The sequence below is a fragment of the Calonectris borealis genome, chromosome 3, assembly GCF_964195595.1.
Source record: "Calonectris borealis chromosome 3, bCalBor7.hap1.2, whole genome shotgun sequence".
Lineage (NCBI taxonomy): Eukaryota > Metazoa > Chordata > Aves > Procellariiformes > Procellariidae > Calonectris > Calonectris borealis.
The window spans coordinates 94,944,923-94,967,974 of record NC_134314.1 but is presented as its reverse complement, the minus strand read 5'-3'; the positions used below and the strand labels follow the sequence as shown (position 1 = coordinate 94,967,974).

At 34.6% G+C, this 23,052-nt stretch overlaps 1 protein-coding gene across 2 annotated transcripts in view; it reads right to left on the bottom strand.

Moving 5' to 3' along the window:
- DNAH8 (dynein axonemal heavy chain 8) overlaps nt 1–23,052 on the bottom strand; it is a 152,249-nt gene that overhangs the window by 114,595 nt on the left and 14,602 nt on the right. Inside the window, exons 12-25 of one of the 2 annotated variants that reach the window (XM_075146803.1) lie at nt 21,985–22,104; nt 20,533–20,668; nt 19,360–19,547; nt 18,359–18,439; nt 16,142–16,258; nt 13,507–13,626; nt 12,574–12,715; nt 11,381–11,490; nt 10,356–10,462; nt 8,805–8,907; nt 6,482–6,677; nt 4,289–4,485; nt 2,534–2,660; nt 173–408 (exon numbers count right to left, since the gene is read on the bottom strand). In XM_075146803.1, coding sequence (XP_075002904.1) covers nt 173–408; nt 2,534–2,660; nt 4,289–4,485; nt 6,482–6,677; nt 8,805–8,907; nt 10,356–10,462; nt 11,381–11,490; nt 12,574–12,715; nt 13,507–13,626; nt 16,142–16,258; nt 18,359–18,439; nt 19,360–19,547; nt 20,533–20,668; nt 21,985–22,104 — 1,980 coding nt within the window. The remainder of the gene's footprint in view (nt 1–172; nt 409–2,533; nt 2,661–4,288; nt 4,486–6,481; nt 6,678–8,804; nt 8,908–10,355; nt 10,463–11,380; nt 11,491–12,573; nt 12,716–13,506; nt 13,627–16,141; nt 16,259–18,358; nt 18,440–19,359; nt 19,548–20,532; nt 20,669–21,984; nt 22,105–23,052) is intronic. The other variant, XM_075146804.1, reaches the window with a different exon arrangement.

Here is a 23,052-nt window from a genome sequence, read left to right as displayed (position 1 = left end):
AAACTGATTCCTAATTTATAATAAAAATAACAACAAAAGTATTACTTTGTTTCCCATCTTCAGCCTAGATCCTTCAGGACAGTAAATTCTTTGTTTGGGTTCTCAGTTTATCTTATGACTCCTATTATATAAGATCATTTTAATAAAGATAAAAAATTAAAAGTCATCTTACTTCAATAGGTCCCAGAGTCATATCCATTTGTATTTTATTATCACGTATGATAGATAAAGCTTCCATTGCAAATCTGACGTCATCTAAGTCACACAGAGGTCGAGACAATTTCTTTAAATATTCAGTTATGAACGACATCATGTCTGTCATTTTCTTTTTATATTCCTCATTTAAGTAACGACAGAGGAGCATCTTCCAGGCTTTGGCTTCAATTGCTAAAGCTGTTTTCAGTGGTCCTGATTTAAAAAAAAAAAAAAAAAAAAATTATTCAATCTACATCTTCATTTTTTTCTGTTAAAAAACGCCACATCATCACATATGGTTCTTTAAAAGCAATGAGGAAAAGCAGACAGGCAATCCAATTACTGCATTTTAAAAGTTTCAAAACAATTTCAACTATACTTAAATATATTTCTGTTGTTTTATTGTATATTATGACATCTATAAAACATATTGGTAAGCTTATCTAATAGAACACATAGAGAGGATGAATAAAGAAGAAAAATGCCTACTTATTAATGTAGATTCTCAGAGAATACTTTTGTTATATATTAACCAAATGCATAAAGATCAGTCATATTTAAATGGTTTATACCCATTGAGGAAATGGTATCTTGGGATTTCAATATTGGGATTTGGAATACTTCACAACTAAAACTGTAAGGTGTCACATCATATCACATGCAGTTAATATATAAACACAAACCAACACTGAAGAGACAGAAAAGCCAACCACTGGCACTCTAACTTATTATCAGAATAAATTGGGATTTTAATAGGCAACATTTTGTACTCTGGTGAAAGAAACCAAAAGACACTAACAGCATATAACCCTTCTGCTCACAAAACAAATTTTACAGCCGATATAGTTTCTTCTTTAATAATGTGGATATTAGCATTAAAAACCTGATTCCTGAAGGCCAGGTGTAATTCAAGAAGAGTACTGTACCCTGTCCAGAAGCTAGAATATGCAAATGATAATAAATCAATTCCCAAACCTAAATTGAGTCGGAGAAAAATACCTGCTTCCCCAGATAATAAAAACATTTAATATCCTTGTTCTTGAACCTAGAGGACTTGGCTCCCTCTAATGCAGTGGTCACAGATGAGGGAGTAGTGTGACCATCAAAAAAAATCCATATTCTATTGGATACACTGCTTCTTATCACTCTTGGTCACAGAATAATAGACAGCACGAGTTTTCTAGAGTGAATTAATTGGCTCCAGAGTGGTTTCATTAATAAGAAGTTGCATGCAGGAACTGGATAAGGATATGCAGTCAGCAGTTTGACAATTTTGCTTATTCACTGAAAGAAAGCTAGGGATAACATGCCAACAAGATCCTGAAATGAACTCTAGTCAAAGTGTGCAGCTTCCGTCTTCTCTGATGTACGAGGAAGACAAATTGTACAGAGATGATTTCTCAATCTAATCAACCTAATCTCTCAGAAGATGGGCGTTGCTCATTAGAAACGTGGCCCCACTGACATTTGGAAAGGAATACATTTACTAGTTGTCCCTAGATAGCAACCATGATAACATCTGCCATAGAAAGTTTTTTTTTTCCTTTTTTTTTTTAAAAAAAAAAAAGGAGGGATAAATGCCATTGAAATCCTTGCTTATTTGTCATAGCACAAACGGCTTAATTCTTCAACAAGCAGTTGTCTGGAGGGAATACATTTTTCCACACCTGACTGTTCTTCAGAGTAACATGATCAATGTGTACCAAGTTGTCAGGGCCACAGAAGGCCAGGTACTGAGGCATGGTGCTGTATAGAACTGAGGGAACACACGCTGTGTGAGGCAACACATTCCAACACCAGGTCTTGATGCCAGTTTCTCTATCTTTAAACACACCAGAGGTGGACAGGAAAACACATGATATTCTGAGAGCTGTGGATGCTAAACATGGGAATGGCTAAGCAGCCATATCTCCTGCCGAAACAAACACTGATAGTGAAAAAGACGCTAATGCAGCTATGTGCTAGTCTTGCACCAATAGCAAAGAAAGTGATTTAAACTTCCAATGCTTTTTATAATCACTGGCTGACCTGGTGCCAGAGATGATCAAATCAGTGTCGATACACATTCATTAACTCCTTAGCAAGCCTCCATGATAACTTCCCAACTATGACAGAATTTAATTTCACCACTCCAAAGACGAGAAGGCAAGGGGAATGGAGGGTTTTTTCAAGTCAGATTTCTTAGAACAGCCTGAGTGAGCCCTGGCTGATCAGTCAGAGAGGTCTCTTCAGTAATTTCTATTCATATTGTAATCATTTATTTCAGAGAATAAACCAAATAACATGACTATTATATTCATTATCTTACTGTACATACAAAGATAAGAAAATGTCATACCTGTATGCAATTCAATTGGACCAAGAAGAATAATGGGTTTTAAATCTTCCATTTCCTGCTCAAACATAGCATAGTGAAGTATTTCTTCTTTAATTTCAGTCAGAGATGGACAGCTAGCCAAAAATTGCTGTGTGTAGTTTAAAATGTAAATCAACAAATGTCCTTTTTCATATTTTTGGTAAAACAAGTGGCAACAGTTATTCAGGAACTACTGAAAATGTATACCAATATTATACCTATTTTTAGCCTTCTGTAGCCTTGCTAACATAGTAAAATGCATGTGATGAGGTGTTCATGTTTATCAATTTCTCTGTCAGTAACTTTCAAGCTTCTTGGGAAATTCCAATCAAATTTAACAGAGAAACAGATAACCAAGACATATTAAGTGCCTACTGGTTTTGTGAAAACAAGTGATGAAACTGACATCAAAAAACACATGCCTGCACTTGCAGAAAGACTACACCATTAGCCCAATTATGTGTGAAACAATCACAATAAAACACATTTTCTAAGCAGTTACATGAGCAGAACTCAAGTGTAGAAAAGTTTTGCGATTCTGAAAAGCTGAATTTCAGAAATGTTACACAAGAGCTGTGTATTCAATGTCTACATTGCATGGGCAAGTAATAAATGCTGAAAGCTCTTTCCCACTTCTATTCTTTTATCTGAAAGTATCCAGACAGGCAGTGGAAGCATTAGCATAGTGCTAAAGAAAGAATGTAGAAACTAGGGCATGTGTGTATAAAACTTAACTGCATTATTATTAAGGCTTTCTCTGTAGCAGTATTCTTTTCTTCAGTAGTAACTAGATCAAATTAGTTATATTTTTTAATTAGACTTAAAATTTTAATTGGACTAACAGTAAATTCTCAGCTCTGCATATAAAGTGGGATTTTTTAGCGCACATAAACTGCACAACTTGCATTGTGATACTCAAAAGATACCAGTGCACCTGCAGTAAAACAAGGTGATGCGATATTCACAGATCTATGTAGTCTATTAAATAGAAAATCTAAGAATAGAAAACTCAATTAAGCCAAGGTTAAATAAAGTAGATAGAGAAGCCAACTTTGTTCTACTGAACCTCTAAATCCAAACTCTTAATTAAAACTCTATTGTAGTAGGACAGTGTGAAACATTCTGAAGTAGAAGTCCCAGAAACCTTCAATTCCTGGAAACTAACTTTTTCTTGCTGTAGTAGAACTAGATTTTTCTACCACACTTGAGGATTCAACTTAGAGTTCAAACAACCAAGAATTGAATAGAGGAGTCTTCCTGGATAGCGAATGCAGAACTCACCTCCTAAAATAACTACAGGAAGGGCGGTGAATAAAAATATTTATTAAACTCAAAATAAATGCTTTCCATAGAGAAAAGTGCACAATTATCAGCACTGATGCTGTGGGAATTTCTACGGGTTATACATCATGTCAGACTGGGGTAGTTTCTTGTGGCCTAAAATCCAGAGTTACACAAACAAAAATGAAAGCAATTAACAAATTAGGACCCGTTTATCAGTATCTAGAATGCCACAGAAGCAGGAAAAGCCAAACCCCAACACAAAAATTCGGTAGGATGCTATCACTTCTGCTTAGAAAATATATTACTATTACTACTGAAAGACAAATTAAGAATTTCAGATGTTAATGTGTTTTCTACATGTTTTTCCTTGATTTTTTTTTCCTCAATGTTTTCTGATTTCAAAAGATAAGATTAATGAAGAACAGTCTTGTAGGTGATCATCATTAAACTCACCTGAATTTTGGCATCTCTATCTTCTGTCCACAGCACCTTATATTTCTGAAAGTCCTGCAGAACTTCACTAGCTACTTCTCTTAGAGAATTCACAGAGGAAGAGAGGAGCACAACTAATTTAGAAATATCTTCATGTTCTGCAACACCTGAGTAAAAATTTCTTAGCTTTCTGACAAGCACAACATCATCAACTCCTTCTGTAAAATAAAATTATATGTAAATGAATGAACCATTAAAAATTTCATTAGAGTTCTCTTCTAAACCTATGCATGCCAAGTGAAGCAATGATGCTGTTCAGTAAGGCTGAATATCCTTCTTCAAATGTCTGTCTGACTGCTTAATATGAAAGTACCAAGTGCTAGTTCAGGCCAGGCTCTATACAGCTAGAGCAAATTCAATCTAGAGTGAATGTTTCCAAGTGGAAAGAAAATAGTTATCTTAATTCACAAATTTCATTTTTTTCACCACAATTTAATTGTAACTAGAACACAACAAGGCCTCATAAATATCCTGTGTTATTTCATCTTTTTTAGAATTAATATAATCCAAGTTTTTTAATTGTATAAACTCCTTAAAACAGTGTAAGTTTCTTCAACTCTAACATGCTTCAAATAAATAACTTCTTGTTATTCTATTTAGTGGTTTCAAAAAAGATGCTAAACCTTGTCAAATCATATTAATGAGTGCACAAATAAAGTTTGTCATGTTTTGGAGCTGCACTTTTCTTACAAACTGCTAATATTGAAGTCTTTTGAGTCTTGTCTGAAAGAGGTTAGAACTGAATGAAGAAGAAAAAAAAAGAAAAAAGAAAAAAGAAAAGAAAAAGAAAAAGAAAGAAAGAAAAAATTAAAAGAAAGGACAAACTAGAGATTTTCCTAAACCTCTTGCCTCCAAATACGCTTTCAAATGCAGTTTAGACACTGGTAGCTGCTGCTTCAATTACACTGTTGATGTTGAAACAGGAGCCCTGTCTCCTTTAAGAACGACAAGTAAGCTCAAATAGAAGGAAAATAAAACGCAATTTATCATGTCCATCCTTCATCTTTGATGAATTGTTGAGACAATCAGGGTCAATATAGACACTAATATCCCCGAGATCTAATGAGCCCCTTCTGTCATAACAATGCCTGAGTATTTTAAAGCAGATTTAAGAGAATGGAGAAGAAAAATCCAGTCTTCCCACCACACACATTGTTTCATGGCAGGGATTTAATGCAACTCCAAGTTCTCTTTTAGTCTGAAGACCTTTTCAGGGATCTGGTCACTGGAAACAAAGTCTCAGATTGATCCTTGCGAGTGTACTCCACAGATCTCATTGGCCAAACATTAACATATGCCCCCAGGTGTTGCTGATGAGTAGTTTAAAGGTGATGAAAATGGTTATTTGCTGATGTTGTATTTTGACACAGCAGAGGACTGTCTGATGAGGATAGTCTCCTGCCAGCCTGCTTGAAGCCCATTAAAGAGGTTAAAATCATACAAAGCACATTAGTAGAATAAAGTCCCAGCTCTGGACTATCAAAAAGAAAAACTTTCCAAGATGTTAAAGTCTTTCCAAAGGAATCACAACAAAGATACAACTGTACTGCAGATCACTGGCTCAGCCAAGCAGCTAAGAGAACTGCATGGTAAAAATATATTTGGGTTTTTGTGGATGCTTGCAAAGCATACAGAGAGATGCTTAGAAATAATATTAAGGAAAAAAGTACCTGACTAAAATGGACACAGGTGTATCTACAGTCTGAATATTCACATCAACAAACACTTGAAGTGTTTTAAACCCATTCTAGAAATATAGCCAGCAATTAAAATTTTTACTGAAATCTAATTATTAAACTAGCTCTTGTTCTATCTCAATATTCCAATGAGAGCCAGTCTACAATCATTGTTTATGGTTTCAACAATATAGTTATGGCTACATTCCATAGTAAGTAGGTAAAAAGATTCAGAATCTAGCAATTTTTCTAAGATTTTTTTTGCTTATTGTTTCTCTGAGTTCTAATACTTACGTACGCCTGAAAAGCTATTTCTGAAAAATACAGCTAATGAAATCAAAATAAACCCAACAAATTAATCCAAGATAATCCACAGTTGGCCTCTTTGAAGAAAAGTGAGCATATTCACAAACATTTATATATGGCATTTCTATTAAAGTAAAAAGTTGAAATAAGTAAAAAAAAAAACACTACTTACTTTCCCCTTTTTTGGCTATTTTTCCTGGTGATCCAAAGCCTGCTGAAGATACTTGCTGTGTGCGTGATTCTGCTCTTAAATTAGATTTTTGCAAATGTCTCTGTCCCCACTGAGCAACTCCACGACTTACTTCCAATATTAACTGAATCATGCGATTGATGGCTTGCTGTATATCATCTAAACTAGGAACCATTACCTATTTAAAACAGTTGAAATATTGTTGAAATAAATGCAGCTGACTGGCATTTTCTAAGACCTCAGTTTTACTCCACTCGTAGTGAATTGCAGAACTTGCCCCAGAAGAGAAGCTGGAAAATGTAACTTTACAAGTTTGTCTGGCTCAGAATTGCCTCTAAAGAAATGAAACATGCTGTACTGACCCACTATCTATTTGTACAGTCATACTGTGGGCAAAATGACAAGCAAGTGTGTAAGTAGATAGATTTATTGGGTTTTTTACAATTATTTTTACAATTCCTACAAGATTTTAAACAGCATTTTTATAATTATTTTTTATAGTGTGTGGGAATACATTACTAGCCTTGTTTCCTGCATTCTAGAATCATAAAAGTTGCCATTAACCATTAAAAATTGCAGGCCAAGATCCTCCTCTCTGTTGCTCTTAACCACTGGATCCTAAATTTTGTGAGAGAATTGTAAGAGGGATGGTCATAAAAATATGTATGGACAGCTCATTTTAAAGAAGATTTACAGTATATAAGTTCTCCTTCTAAGTGCTTATCTATACATATATTAACACCGTGGGTAATTCCAGGCAAACAAATGCATATACAAATATCAACAAGGTAAAAATTCTACACTTTGACAGACCTTATATATCATGTGTACAGGCCTCTAGCCTGTTTTACTTAGTAGTACACAAACAACCATAAAGTCCCAAACCTTTTTGAACTGTATTGGCAGCAATAATGCTAATTGTGACTTTGTCCTGCCCTTGTTTGAAAATAATTCTATGTAGGATAAGGTGAAGAAACATCAGTTTCTCCAAAATACTGAGCAGGAGGAAGAACCTACCTAAGACTGATCCAGGAAAGAATAGAAAAACAGCATTTCTTGTTAAACTTCAGAAGAAAGATCACTCTTGGGATACGCTCAATCCTCAAATATAGTCCTTATAACATCATCTTATAGCTTTCATGTGCAAGTCATTATTTTGAAATGATGAAATCATCCACAGGAGTGTTCAGAACTGGGATACAAACTGCTTAAAAGTGACTCTGACATTTTATAAATCAATTTCAGAGATTGATCAGTTGTATGCATAAAAGCAAGGATCTTGCAAAATCCTATTAGCATTAGCAAAGTGGTATTTTACCCTGCATTACTTGATTACTACCCTGGATCAGCCAAGCATTTCAGAGGACTTGAAAGAAAGATAGATGCACTTCTCTTTGCAGTGGGTGGAGCTTGGGGCTTTATGCTTATACAAATATCAACAAGGTAAAAATTCTACACTTTGACAGACCTTATATATCATGTGTATAGACACAGTGTGAATGTACAACAGAATGCGAATATGAACACAGGTTCAATGTCATAGGAATATCACCTTAGAACAGAACCTTTCTTTCATTATAATTTCATGAATATAAAACTTTTAATCTTTATAAGACAATTGGATAATATTAAGTTACCTCCTCATATAAAATAAAATACCATACATATTGCTGACACAGAGTTATCTTACTCTACAAAAGGAAAACAAATGCATTTATTAGTTCTTTGCAATCAAACTGCCTTTTTGTTCTCTGCACACAGAAATCTACAGCTTTCTTGGTTTTGAATCTTCTCATTTTTGTACAGTGTTCCTCCTTCTGGTCATCTTACTTGCTATTGAGATGACTAAAGCCAAACTGAGCAAAGATAATGTTCATTATTTTTATTCAACAAAGGATTTAAATCACAGAAGGAACAAAACAGTTAAAATAAAAAACAAACATGAAAAATCTATTCCAGCAATGCAACTACTACACATGAAGGAGAACTGTAATCATTCTCCAAAGAACACTGATGAACAAATTGCAATATAATTGCTGAAACACACTGTCCTGGTTTGTATTGTTCACTGCCCTGAACAATAAAAGCCCAGGTTCTGCAAGTACCACTAAGAGAGAAACCAGGAACACTGAGACTGTGAGCACATTTTATCAGTGCTCTCAGCGCACTGAAAGGCCAGAGCAACTGTTCTCCTTTGGAATGGATGCTGGTTCAGTAGAAGTGTGCCCACATCCTGCGCTTGGGCAAATGCAGAGATAACTATAAGACAGTGTATTTTACCTTACCTATATGACCTATAACTTACCATGTTTGGAATAGCAAGGTGTACTTCCGCTTTTAGAAAAGAAGCTACCTCTTCAGATTTGCTTGGACGAACAGAAAACTTTGTTCTCCCAAATGTAGTTTTGCTGAAAATAATTTTGAAGCATGTCATAGATACTTCACCATGAAACACCCTCAAATTATCTTCGAAATATAATTTTGAGCTACCTTTTCTGGGCAAACCCTCATGGAACATTTTCACATTATGAACCACTTGACAAAACTTACAGAAGCTTCATGTGTAAAGGGTAAAGACAATAGCTAGACCTCTATCATTCAGACAAAGGTTACCTTGGATCCAGCCATTGCTTTCAGAATTTTTTATCTAGAATATTTTCTGATTCTGGATTTTAATCTCCAAATTTCAGAATGGTGGAACTCTGCCAGTGATTTAAGTAGGGCATAAGAAGGTTTTACTGACCATTTCATGCAACAACTTACCAAGAGTAAAAGTTGTCTCATTACATTTTAGATGAATATTCAACAGAACAGAAAAAAAAACAGTTTCAAAGATGACAAGCTAGTGCAAAATGATAAATACATGACCTAAACCCACTCAAAACTAAAACTAAAAGTTAAAAACAAAGTGCAAAGTACAATTTCTAAATGCTATGACATGACATGGTGACCAGATAAGGGAGGATTCAACAATACGATACCATAGGCAAATATAAAGGACACACTCAAATAAATTCCTATTGACTTCAATAAGATGAGGATTTCAATACATTTTCTATGAAAGATGTCCTCAGAAAAATAAAAAAGTAACTCAAGCTTCAACACACATTAATGACAAAACACCACCAACTTTACCTGCTTAAAATAAATTCTCTTAATAGAATTCTAAGTAGGCTTTTCAATATACAATCTATTATACTAGTGCAATTCTGTCTCTGAAGTGTATGCCTGTTTGAGCAGAGAAGAATCTACAGAAATTATACTGAATATAGGAGAATGGTAAAATCATATGGATCTTGCCATTATCATATAGAATTCATAAAGAGTGCATGGATGATCTTTAACCCATGGGAAACAACTCATATATGGAGTGCATAGCCATACTTGCAGAAATAATCTGAAATGAGATGAACATACAGGCACACTGCCATATATGACCTAGAATGGTCATTTAAGTTCTAGTCATTTGTGTTGGGCAATAAATTGTACTAACAGCATCTTGAAAGCAATCCCAAGGGAAATATATGGGAATAAAAACAAAAGAGTGCAGGCAGAGGGGAAACAATAGTAAAAATAAACTTCATTTTCTGCACAAAACAAAGTGCATAGACTATAACTAACAACATGAATTAAAGCATAAAAGAAAAATGTGGGTCCAAAACATCGCTGCAACAAAAAGTGAATGTTCTCCAGGTTTTGCTTGAGCTAAAAGGGCCAAGAAGTCTGGAACTGTTTGACTAATGATACATGTGCATGTATCATTACACGTGTGAATGTATATTTGTATTATTATATTAACACAGAAATAAGTTTGTTCTGATAATACTGTTGAAAGAATCTTTCATTTGCAACATACCTTGAAACAAATATTCTTTTTTTAAGACTATCCAAAGACAGTCGTGTGGCTTTCTGGAGGCTGTCTAGCAGCTGGTAACTGAAATAGGCAACCATCTCTTTACATTTCTGTAATAAAGAAAATGTACATTATTTAGTATTGTATTCAGACAGGAACCAGAAGATTATTTCAAAAGGTTTTAAGTCAAGTCAAATATATTAGTTCTTGTCTGAAGGAATTTATGCCGTAAGCTACATGAGAAACACAATGGAAGAAGTTGGGGGAAAAATAGCTTGTAAGTAAGTAAATAAGTAAAAGCTGCATGAAAAAGAGAATATAGCATCTAAGGAAACTCAATTTGTCTTATTCAGAGACAGAATACTGACATCTGGCTGAAGTCTCATATTCCTCCAAAAAAAAAAAACCACCATGAATTATCCAAGAATATTGGTGCGTATGTACCCTTTTCAAATAAGAGACAAATACAGTAAAATCTGACTGTACTGGATTAAGAACAACATAAAAATACAGCAACATGTAATGATCACTAGCACAAAACGACAGAATGCAACCTTGTAGCATTATTGCATTTGTGCTTGCAAGTTTGTGAGTCTTTGTTCTCTACTTAAACTTCCCTTCCCTGCTGAACATGAAAAGATTGTATTCTTCAAGGAAAAAGTACAAAGGTGATCTTTCTTGGTGAAGTTGGAAGAGGAGGATAGAAAGGATGAATGTTTCTGCCCACCCAAAAAGGAAAGCCTGTGTTACAGTTTAGGCAAAATATTCTCTCCAAACTTTTACACTTACCACTCACATATCGAGAATTTGTTTAATAAAGGTGATAACTGGAATAACATGGAATATACTTTTAAAAGCTAAAATCCATTTTAAACTCGCTTTGTAGGGAAGCTATTTCATCATTCTTACATGACGTTTGATATTCTCTATGTGAAGTCTTTCTGTAACACAGATATGCAGCTACCAAAACTCAAGATACTGTTTACTAATCTGATCAGACTGAAAATTCCCTTCTTATCACAAAATACCTTTTTAAACTCATGTTCTTTATCATTCCCCTTGCTATTATCACCACGAAGAGCTGCAGAAGTATTATTTTCTCTCTTCTCTTCATTATTTCCGAACACTATATGTTTTTCTTTTACTGTAAATTTAAGAAAACATGTATTTTTTGTTAACTGAACATTGTGTTCTGCTTTGAAGCATGTTGTCCCCCTCTTTACAGGCAAAACAATATCACTTTTTATTTTAGTAGTACCTGGATCAGCTAATTGGTTTTATTTCACACAATTTTATTCACACCAGGAATCTGGCTAAGAGCCCAGCCTATAAGCCTCAGCCTAACAAACACCATGCACTACAAAGATAGGTAGGCAAACACGGATGTATCAGCTGGAAATGCCCACCCCGCCAAAAAAAAAATCAATATAAACAATTTAACAAAAGATATAGAGAGGTATCTTTTCATCAGGTTTTTCTGGTTGCATCGTATTGAACTACCTGGAGTATTGATCCTGACCGTGCCTCTATACCTGGAGGAAACTGAATCCAGAAGGAAAAAATCCCGTGTAAGAAAAGGAGCTCCATGACTGATTAAGCCTCAAAATACATTTTTCCTTAAAACAGAATATTTTCCTCCAACTATAAACTATTTCTCCTATAATGGTACAGGACCTCCTAAAATCTTTGTAACACACCCCACAGCAATGGGAACCAGCCATATTTATCAGCTGTGAGCCTTGTACGTTAGCAGTTGATAGTCAATTGGCTGTACTAATTTAAACTGACCAGCCAGTAAAGCACTGGTATTTGAGATACAATTCTACTGTGGCAGAAATGTCACAGAGAGAGGGACAGTAGCAAATACCTGACATAGCTGAGAAGAGAGGAACACTGTATTTCAATTACCGAGAAAAAAAAATGAGTGACTAAGAGAAATGGAACCATAATGTTCTTCCTCTAGAGCAAATACCTTGGTAATCTAAACAGAAGGACAGAGTTTAACTTTAGGAACTCCACCAATACTGAATTACCTCTGTCTTTCATAGGCTAGTGGTTTAGTTTAACAGTGGTAAATGAAGGCAGAACTGTGACACAGATGAAACTGTAAGGGGAGGGAGAAGTCTGAAGAAAATTAGCTAAAACAATTCAATTTTCATGCATACTAGTTAAATCTACAGAAAGGACAGAATTTTTTATTTAAATAATCAACATTATCTACCTGGTAATACATGTTTTTCTGAGGTTTTCTTAGAATATTTAATTTCATAATTCTTTTCAAATACAGATATTAGTTCTTGAACAGCATCTTCAATGTGCATGCTTTTGTGGTTCAATAACTCAGCACATTCTTTAGTGTAAGTCTGTTAAATAAAAATATCAATGAATTATCTTAGTATCACTGATTATCTTATTACTGTTCCTCTTCATGGACAGCCAAAACATTTCCCTGAATATTGCATTCTTCAGACTAAGACTATTTCAATGAAACAGCAACATTTTTAAAAGAAAACTGAGAAACCAAACCTAAAATCTTTATTCAAAATTATAAAAATCTTCTGTTATATTATCACTATCTTTTTAATGCTTTTTTAAAAATTTCCATTTTTGAAATGCAATGGTATTTTTAAGGGCCAGGAGAAAACCCTGAATATTGAAGGGAGGTCACAGTCTGAATGTGAAATTACCCAAATACTTTTTCAACTGTCCTTAACAATTTTATTTATTTGCACTAATTAACTAACTAAATATATTTTTAGCCTCATTTGGAATCAAGAAAACTTTCAAATTCTCAAATATACTTGTTGGAAAGTATTTTTTGCCTTCTCCTTTTAAAAAACAGTTTGGAAAAAATAGCAGGGAGGGGGGGAAAGGCTGCATATGTCCGAGTATCTTCATATAAAAAGAATCTCACTTAATAGTGAAGCAGTTAAATAAATAAAAATTATCTATGAAATACTACAGCTTAAGTATCTCAAACACTTAAGAAACAATTTATCTTCATACAAAATATTTTAACCAAAATATTTTAATAAAAAAAAGTTCTGTATTTCTAGAATGAGAAGAATTCTTTTCTGGTTTTATATTAATTTACTGAGGCATTGTTTCTAACATGTTCAAGAATTCAAGTTTGAAGATGTAAAGTGGCACACACCTCATTGCAGGTCAACATATTCTCTACTTTGATAGGACCATCTACCGGTAAGGAAATTAAAAGAGTATTTGATATTTCTTTTAATATTAAATCAATCCGCACTTCACTTAAATCATTAACCTAAAAAGAGAAAATCGTATTAATACTGTACATTTATCTTTAAAGCATAATATATTGCTTTTTAGAAAGTTCTAACAGGTATACAATATTTTACAGAAAAATAAAAATTGCATCTCTTCACCTAATGAAAATGCAAGAACCTTACATAGCAGAAAATCCTCTAAGAAAGTGAATCATAACAGAAAAAAAAAAAAACCTGGGGTAAAAGCACCAACACAAAAGACCTCAAGATGAGAAAGGCAGAGAAAAAAGGAAGCACAGCAATACCTCATGAGTTATGGCAACTTAGGGGATTATTTACAATGGTTAAATATAGTCTGCTTTTACTGTGAATTATCCTCTCTCTCTATTATCTACAGAGGGAATTTAGGGAGACAAGTACCCTACAAAAAATTTAGCCTTTGTTAACATATTCCACTGCAGACAATCTTGAATATGAACAATGAAAGAACAGATATAAGTCTGGAAATTATATGGTTACTATTGCCACAAAAAATGAGAACTTGAGTGCTAAGAGTGTATGTATTTAAATCTTGCACAGTGTGATAACACAATTCTAAAAAGATTAGTAGTGTGCACAATTTCATTTCAGGCAGTCCTTCAAAAACAAAATTTTGTAATTCTTAAGTATCTGCTGGATCCATGTAGGGAAACTGAGACATATGAATGATTGAGAAAGTGAAATTTTTAGAGGAATTTGGTGTTTCCACCTACTTCTTCACAGATTTCTGGTTATCAGCACCATATTTTAAAATTCACTGCATAAGTGAAATTAATTCAAAGACAGTATAAGCCAAGACTACTTCTGCACCATAACAGCAATGATCTAATTTTTGAATGAGCTTCTCTTGACAGCTCAAAGAGCTATCCAGTCTTGGAGATTAGATGAATGAGTGACAACGGAAAGAATTATCTCCCATGCCCCGAGAACCTCATCAGAAAGTGGTCCCAAGACTAAGAGTAGCTTCTTTAAACTTGTTTTTCTTCTGTCCTGAAAGTTTAGGGATTGATGGAATAGAAGAGAACTCTTGCTCCATGATGTTATTCACGCCAGACTCCTGAAGAACCCTTGCTGTTTTAGGCAGACAGGCAGTAACAGTAAGTCAGGCCCCAGATCATTCCAGTTAAGCAGGATACACTGCTGCTAGATTAAATAAAACAGAGTAACATAACAAGCTACATTAATATAAGATGATTAGATTCTTGTTCATGATCTTACTGGCCATGATGCTAGTTGCAAGGCAAGGGCAGGGCTGCTGTAACATGCTTGATGGTTTAGTCTTCAGTCCTTCTCCTTCTTTTATTCAACATAGCTTTTCACTGGGTTTTGTTTCTAAATTACAGCATTATTAGCATTCAGACAACTATAGTGAAGTGGCTTTGTCATGGCAGAATCCAAATGAAGCTGACTTCTGTCCAATTTTTCATTTTTTACCTGAAATATTCTGCCTCTGTGATATCCCATCTTGTTTGTCATGATATCACTCATGCTTCTGTTTTACATCACTTTTTCCCTATTTGTTTACAATATCCCCTTCACAGTAATCAAGGATCTAACCAAGTTTACATCTTTTTGTATTGATATGGGGGGGGGAGTGTTAAGAAAGTCAGAAATGTACACAACGTACATATTTAAGGAAAACAGAGCGTACTTACAAAAGACATGGTTATTTCAGATATACTCAGGCTCAGAGAACTGTTAATTTCTTACACAGCCAATCTTTTTTCAGCTTTAGGTTTCAGCAGCAGAGCACTTGATCATAATTATGTTTTTCTGCCACACAGAAAAAGAAGTGGATATATCCACTAGGGAGTAACAATCTCCTACCACAGGAGACACAATTTATGATATTGATAGGTGAGACCATAGCCATACAGTTCAACCGTCAAGCCAGAGGGATGATCTGACTATCAAGATAAAGTCTTGAGAAGAAAAAGAACCAATATAGGTCCTCAAGCATGCTAATGGAATCAAAAGAATTCAGAAATTATGTAGCAAACACTAAGAGAGGAAAAAAGCAGAGACTCAGTCAGCATGCAGAGAACTGTGAGGGAAAAGCATGCTCCCCTTCATTATTTTATGGACTGCACAAAGATGAGACAGTTTCACAGCATGCCTGCTATGAATACAGTTAATGCTAAAAAGTTCTCCACTGGACAGTGTTTACATGGAGGTATCTTGTGTGCAACTGCACTCATGGACAAGCATTCAAACAGAAGCCGAGATTGACTCCAAAAATCAGAGTGGTAGTCACAGAATCTGAGGACAACAAGTGGAAATATATTCTACTGCAAGAACGGAAGTAAAGATCAAACATTTGAGGATAATAATGGGAAAGAATCATTGAGTATATCATTCTTCAAAAAAAGAACATACTTTAATAAGCAAACAAAATTTCTCTGTATTTCAAGTGGTACAAAAGTAAGTACAGATTAATTTCCAATATGAAGAGCAGCGTACTGGAAATAATTTCTCTAAACTGTGATTTCATTTATATAGTGATCAAGTGTATACCTTTTTCAAAAACTGTTTAAATATATACAGAATTTGATCAGCTTCTTGAAAGAAACTTTCCAGTGTCACAGATGACCAAGTCAACATGGTAAGTCCTTGCCTCAACACAGCTTCCATCTAAGCATAAAAATATAATTTCATAGATTAAAAAAAAAAAAAGAAACATAATTTAAAACAAATGCCATTATTATTAGAATCACTGATGAAAAACAGAGTTGTGTCTAAGTTTAGCAAGGAAGGTTACAAGTTTTCAAGGAAAACATCAGACAAATTTATGCAATACTGGGGAAGGAGGAGGGTAGTGCATACTATAGCCTCCACAGCTGTTAAGTGTACATGCCTAGCAAATACCTTCCCCTTCCTGTTCTCCTGGACATGTGGTTCCCACTACTTCCTAAAATTAAAATCAAGTCCACTATCGATCTTACAATTTGTCCTTTAACATATATCTTGACCACCCTCAACAGTCTCGTGAAAAACAGCCTGTTTTTCAACCTCATGTATCTATCTAATGACATTTTTCATTCATCCCTTTTTGAATCACACCGATCCTCTCCAAATTTTGTTACAGTCTCGATGCTAATTTTAAAAATCCTCTCTTCCCTACTATTTCCCTTGCTGAATTCTTGGTTCTCCATGGTCTGTTTCATCTGGATTTGTCACCATCAAGATGTTCAGCATGTAGTTGAAATCAGCTTGTTTCCCTGTCACTGTATGATCTACACCAAGCTCGTTCCTTCATTGCAGATCCTGTACCTTCAAAGGAGATGGGACTCTGAGGAAAAGGAAATCTACTACCACCAGCCTAGGAAAATCAACCTTTGCAGACTCTCTCACAGAGCTCCCCTGAAATTTTTGCCTAGCGCTCCTTCTCACTGATTTCCCAGTATACAGCCACCACAGTTTTAAATTTTGCCATTCCCATCATCCTTGAAGTGACAGAAATTTAATTTTGCTTAATTGCTGAGAAACTGTGAACTGATTCCACTCATATTTAAATAGCCAGCTATCATATCTGCTTTTTCATCTTGACACCCACTCTCTTCATCCTAATGCTTCTTTTTTCTATGTCTATGTCACAGATAAAACGATTAATTCAGCTCAAATAGACACACAGCTATTTGCAAATACAGCCATTACTATCACCTTAATATATAGGTTTTTGGGGAATATATTTAACCTCACAGTGTTGGGATGGTGCTGTTACTGGTAACCAACATAGCCGATCTAGAAACAGTTTAAGGCTCTACATGAGTTGCTGTCAAATTATGGCACCAATGTAGCCATAGGCTAGATTTGCTCATTCCATCTTTGGATTTGTGCTTTCTTCTCTTCTTCCTACAGACTGAAGGCTTCTCTCCCTTCTTCAAAAAACATTTTCATCTTCTGTTGTTTGTACAATACTCATCCTTCTCTTTTGCCAGTTGTTACCTCTAAAATACAGAGGTTTATGATTCCCTCTACGATATAACCACGTTTACAGTAGTATCACTGAAGTGAAGACTACCATCACTTTACCTCTTTGTCTTTTATTATTTAATTCTTAAGAACAAGAACAAGTTTTTTTGTTTCTCACATTTTGGCACATGCCAACTATGTAGTTACAGAAACTTATGCAAGCTCTGCAACCTCCTGATGTTATTATTTACAATCAAAAAGGAAAGAGTTACTTAGAACAACCACATACGTACACTTGCAAGTGTCTGGCAAAATAAAATGGCTTGTAGGATAGACATTCTGCATCTCCAATAAAACTGTGCATTTAGCGTAGTATATAACCTTTCTACATCACTGAAGAGACTGACTCGATTCACAAGGCTAATAACTGTCTCTAAGCAAAGACAAGGATCATGACATTTAGTATTTCAGCTAAATGAAAAGCACAACTTCCCATGAAAACATCTGAAACTGAAATAAGTGATAATTTACTTCCATGTCAAAGCCAGAGATTTGTGTAGATAAATACACCCACAAAGTCCATATTCTTTGTTCTACTGGATTTACATCTCATAGGCACTAAGATTATTCTACTGTAATACACATTATTTGAGCACTGTATGAGGGATGCAAAGAGCAAATTTTTGGTCTCAAAAGTTTTAGTAAAATTCATTAAGTTCACAACATGCAGATCCATCTAAATTTTTTAGAATTATAAACTTTTATTAAGTTATTCTAACTTCTTCTGAAGTATACTGAAGCGCATTTAGCAATACCAACCTTTTTCATTTTTGGTGCCATTAGATTTACAAAAATCGTTGGTGTTTCTTGACACAAATCTTCATAACACTGGAGAAGACTCTGTTAATTATTAGAAAAGGGAGTATCAAGAAGAATATTTTAAGTGCTTTCTTTACTGAAGCAAACAACCTGTTATACAATCAAATCATCAGAAAAAACATGGAAAGCAGTACAAGACTACATTTGAAAACACGTATAGAATTTTACACACACATTACATACCTATGTACATCATTTCTGGAACGTAATGAATCTGTGTCATGCTACACAAGGAAGAATGAAAGCAGCCTTCATGCAACACGTTTCTAGCCTTTATGCACAAAGCCAGACAAAGTATGATCTTTCTCTAGAGCTAAAGTCAGCTGAGCTTTAGTGACTGTAACTTGCAATACCCTCTTGAAACTTGAGTATCATATGCTTTAGACAATTGAAGTCACATATAAACTCAGTTTTAAAATATCCTCTTGTTTTATGCCTTACACACACACACACATTTTGTATGGCACACCTCATCCCCAACATATAAGCTTCTCTATACTACAACAATAGCAAATACTACAAGTATCAGAAATCTGACTTCTCTGGCAGGTAACCTTGATGTTTTTGTGGCTCACAATATCTTCCAATCCAGAAGAATTCCAATCTTTGCTTCTCAAAAACTCTGTAAAACTGCATTTTACTGATTTTCAGAGAGTGAACATATTTTGGATAGCTCTAATTATTTCATTACCAGAATATGTAACATGCCACAGGGTATGAGAAATATATATGCTTATATTTAAGTATATACTAGCCCACACAGCAGTCAGTAGAGGTTTTTCAAATGAGATCCTCTATGTCCATCAGTGCATTCCACAAATTTAACTTAAACTAGCTCATACCCAGCTTTAATCTTTATTTAACCATAGAAAAATTTCTACAGTTAATCAGATGTTCTTTTTTATTTTTTAAACAGTAATCATGACAATTTTTAAGTTTACCTCTAAACGCAACTTTTTTGACTTCAGGTTATTTTCTATTTTTACTATCTTTTTCGCTTGCTCTGGTACTTCCAGACCCAACTTGATCATACATTTGGTCTCTCGGACGATCTCTGGAATTTGTGGATCAAAATTGACCAGGAACTTCCCAGTTTTAGGATGACGCACAAATATCGTGGCTTGTAAGGCTGTGAAGAAATTTTTATATCAGTTTCTAAGACAAACAATTGTTTTTGTTATATAAATTATTATGGAACACAGATTTCTAATATTACTATATAGTGATTAAATATGTATGGTTACTTATGAAATAGCTTCAAGTTTTCAGTTAAAGAAAATATACAACTGACTTTCACCATATTAGCTTTCTACCATATGTAACCTTTCTCTTCATAAGCTAAACAAGCATCAGATCCAGTCTTATTTGTGGCATATTTTTTCTTAGCTCAAGTTAGAAAATTATGAAATTCTTTTTCTAAGGACCTGAAAACACAACACTTATGAGATGCTCACTATCTTACAGGAATTTGTTAACCCAGAGGATGAATGTTTACATAGGGATATTGCAAAAATCCAAAACAAAATAAAAGCCCAAACAGCAAGACAAAAACCTCTGTTGACTGTGTGATGACAAGATTTTATTCTTACAGATCTACTTCTAGTTTTGAAGCCCACAGAGTGTCTACAATTTACATGAAAAATCTACTCAAAAACTATTTTTTTTAAACTTCGACTCTCATTTAATTTTAAAATGATAAAACTTGATTATCGAACAGATTTTTCTAGCCATAAAGTAATAGTTGTCCTGAGAGGGACTGGGATAATAAAATTGTGTAAATCATTATAGTGGAAAGAAAACAGGAAGAATTATTAAATGCTATACATAAAGAATTTGAATACACAAATGAACAACTGTGTGCCTTAAATTTGTTTCACTACTGTTTCCAGTCATCTATCAAACAGTGTACCAAATCTACAATCCTCTGCATCAAAACCAAGTTTCAAGATCAGTAAGGGACAAAGATTTGTATCATTGGGCCTGCTTATTGGATCATGATTAATTTGCACATTTTAAGGGTAAATGAGGTTTAAAAAATTATCTGATCTGATTTGTGTTAACTTAGCATTCAATAACAGTTTTAAAAAAAAACAATTACATATTTAATTACTTACGATACTGTAATTGTGAAATTTCCTTCATCCATGCATTATGATAGACTGCCTCGAATTCCACCAATACATAAGCAATTCTGTTGTATAATCGAACAACTGCTTTACCTTCTGGACTTGCCAAGATATTTGACTTTTTCTATTAAAACAGTACATTCAAATTAAAACCATATCAAAAGAAAACCATACTATTAGGGTTTTTCTCAACTTAACTATTGACCATACATTACATAAGTTAATATTACAAATTATACTTACAGAGTTCTTAAAAACTGTATAAAGTATTTATGATTCAAATTTATAGTGTGATAAAGTCAGTAGGAACTTGTAAGTAATAAATACTAAATATTTAACACATGCAAGAGCAATTACCTTATTATGTTGTGATAAACACTGGTAATTCCCAATGAAATGGTGCTCAGTTCTACTCAAAATTGAACAGTAACTAAAAATTGATTTTAAAAAATTCTCCTTTTTTAATCAGTAATGATATTTATGTCTGTTTTCTTTGGAGCAGATTTAGGTGATCATTATTCCCATCTGAGGGAAACAGGAAAGTGAAAACCTCTCTCACATAGAAGTTAACTTGGCAGGTGACCCTAGATACTTTGTAGGAGAATCACTCAAACATTTCAAGAAATATTATTGCTATAGTGAATCCTAGTATAGCAAGATTCTGATCATTCCAATGAAGGAAGGAAATCCAATACCACAAAATTCCTAAGGGCCATAAATGTCAAAGCTTATGTGGCTGGTACCAACCTTCAGCTGTATGTTTAGTGGGACAGAAAATATAGAACTGAGTAGTTCAGTAATGGCATTCCCTATTCCCAGACTAGTTCAGAGATCATCTGCAGTGAAACTGGTGACCTGATTCTCAGTTACACCACTGTAGCCTATTGTGTGGGTCCTTATAATAAATGTGCTTTTTCAGTGGTACCAGAACATACACAGCAGACAATTTCAGGATGTCAGGCAGTTCACATTTGTGCCTTAAGCTAGTCCTAGCAGCCGCTTTGTAAAGAGACATGATTCTCCATAGAGAACCCTATGGGGCTAGAGGAACAGAAGAGGTGGGTACTCCATTAAAATACAGGACGTGAGTCTTATGTACAAGCTCTGGTCTGCTCCACCACAAAAAGAAGAAAAACACCACTAGCTGGAATGGTGAAATATTTCTTTGGGCAATACGAAGACAGACATATTAACAATTCAGTCCATATTTCCAGCTTGGGGTGCTAGTTCAGTGGTAAGTCAAAAAACACTACATCTTGGATCTACAACAGTGGTTACTGCAGAGCATATTTTTTTAACTAGATATTCACATAAAAATAAACAGGTTGCCTAGCATATGAGAAGTGACATCATCATAGCCAGAAACATTATGGTCACTCTACTGAAGTAAGACAGTTCACTGTTACACAAAACACCTAATTTTTCCTCACATCAACTTACATGGAAATAGTTCATTGGTTCATTTATCCTCCTGAATAGCTGTCTCACCCACACTATCTTTCCTGCAACAGGTGGCATGTTTCGAGCAAGAGGAGGGTCATCTTTCTGAATTTGGTAAAGCTACAATAAGAACAATATCATTAAACACATGGATTAAAAAATCTGTTGAAATGTAAAATTGTTTTTCCTCTGATACCACAATTTCTTCCTCCTCCCAAACAGATTAAATTTGTGTGGAGTCACACAACAGTTCATTGAGAGAAAAATGTATTGCTTCCCGCACTTGCTACTCTTCTGAGATGCACACATTGATACTGGTGTTGGTATTTCTCCTGTCTTCACTATCTCGTGCTGTTTCTTAGCTGTGCTTACTTATGACAGAGCCCTGAGTACACCAAACGGCACTGCAAACCTAGGAGCTGAGCAGCCAGTGTTCAAGGCCAAGCCTGACTGGTGCAGCTGTATAACTTTGGAGCCATCTATTGTGAAAGAAAGCTGTGTAAGAAAGTATTGTGAGAACCCTTGTTAAGGCTTTTCCTCCTTTGATTAGGAACTGCCCTCAGGAAAGGCCTAAGCTATATTGTTAACAGAGAGGTTTTATCTGAATAGAAATGTCAACATTGTTCTTCATTCATATACACCTAACTAATAGCTAACATTTCAAGAGTTGGACTTGATGATTCTTGTGGGTCCCTTCCAACTCAGGATAGTCTATAATTCTACGATATGCTCTTTTCTACTAACTTCTCATCAATATGTATGTAGAGACTCCCAGGGTACAGAGCCCATGCTTTTACCTGTGCCCAAGCTGAGAAAAAAAAGGGGCCCTGCTCACTGAATGGCTGCTTTACAGTCAAGAAAAATTTGGCCTAAAATTATCACATACCAAATTTGCATTGTCGAATTATTCAAGCACTTTAGAACCCGTATTGCAGTGGGAGCAACTTTTTATTAGAAATAACTTGCTTGGCAAAGATAAAAAGCAATCCAATAATATCTAATAAATAGTTAGAACTAGCCGGTATATTGGTGACATATTCTTCAACAGCAGAAAGAGAAATACTTGTA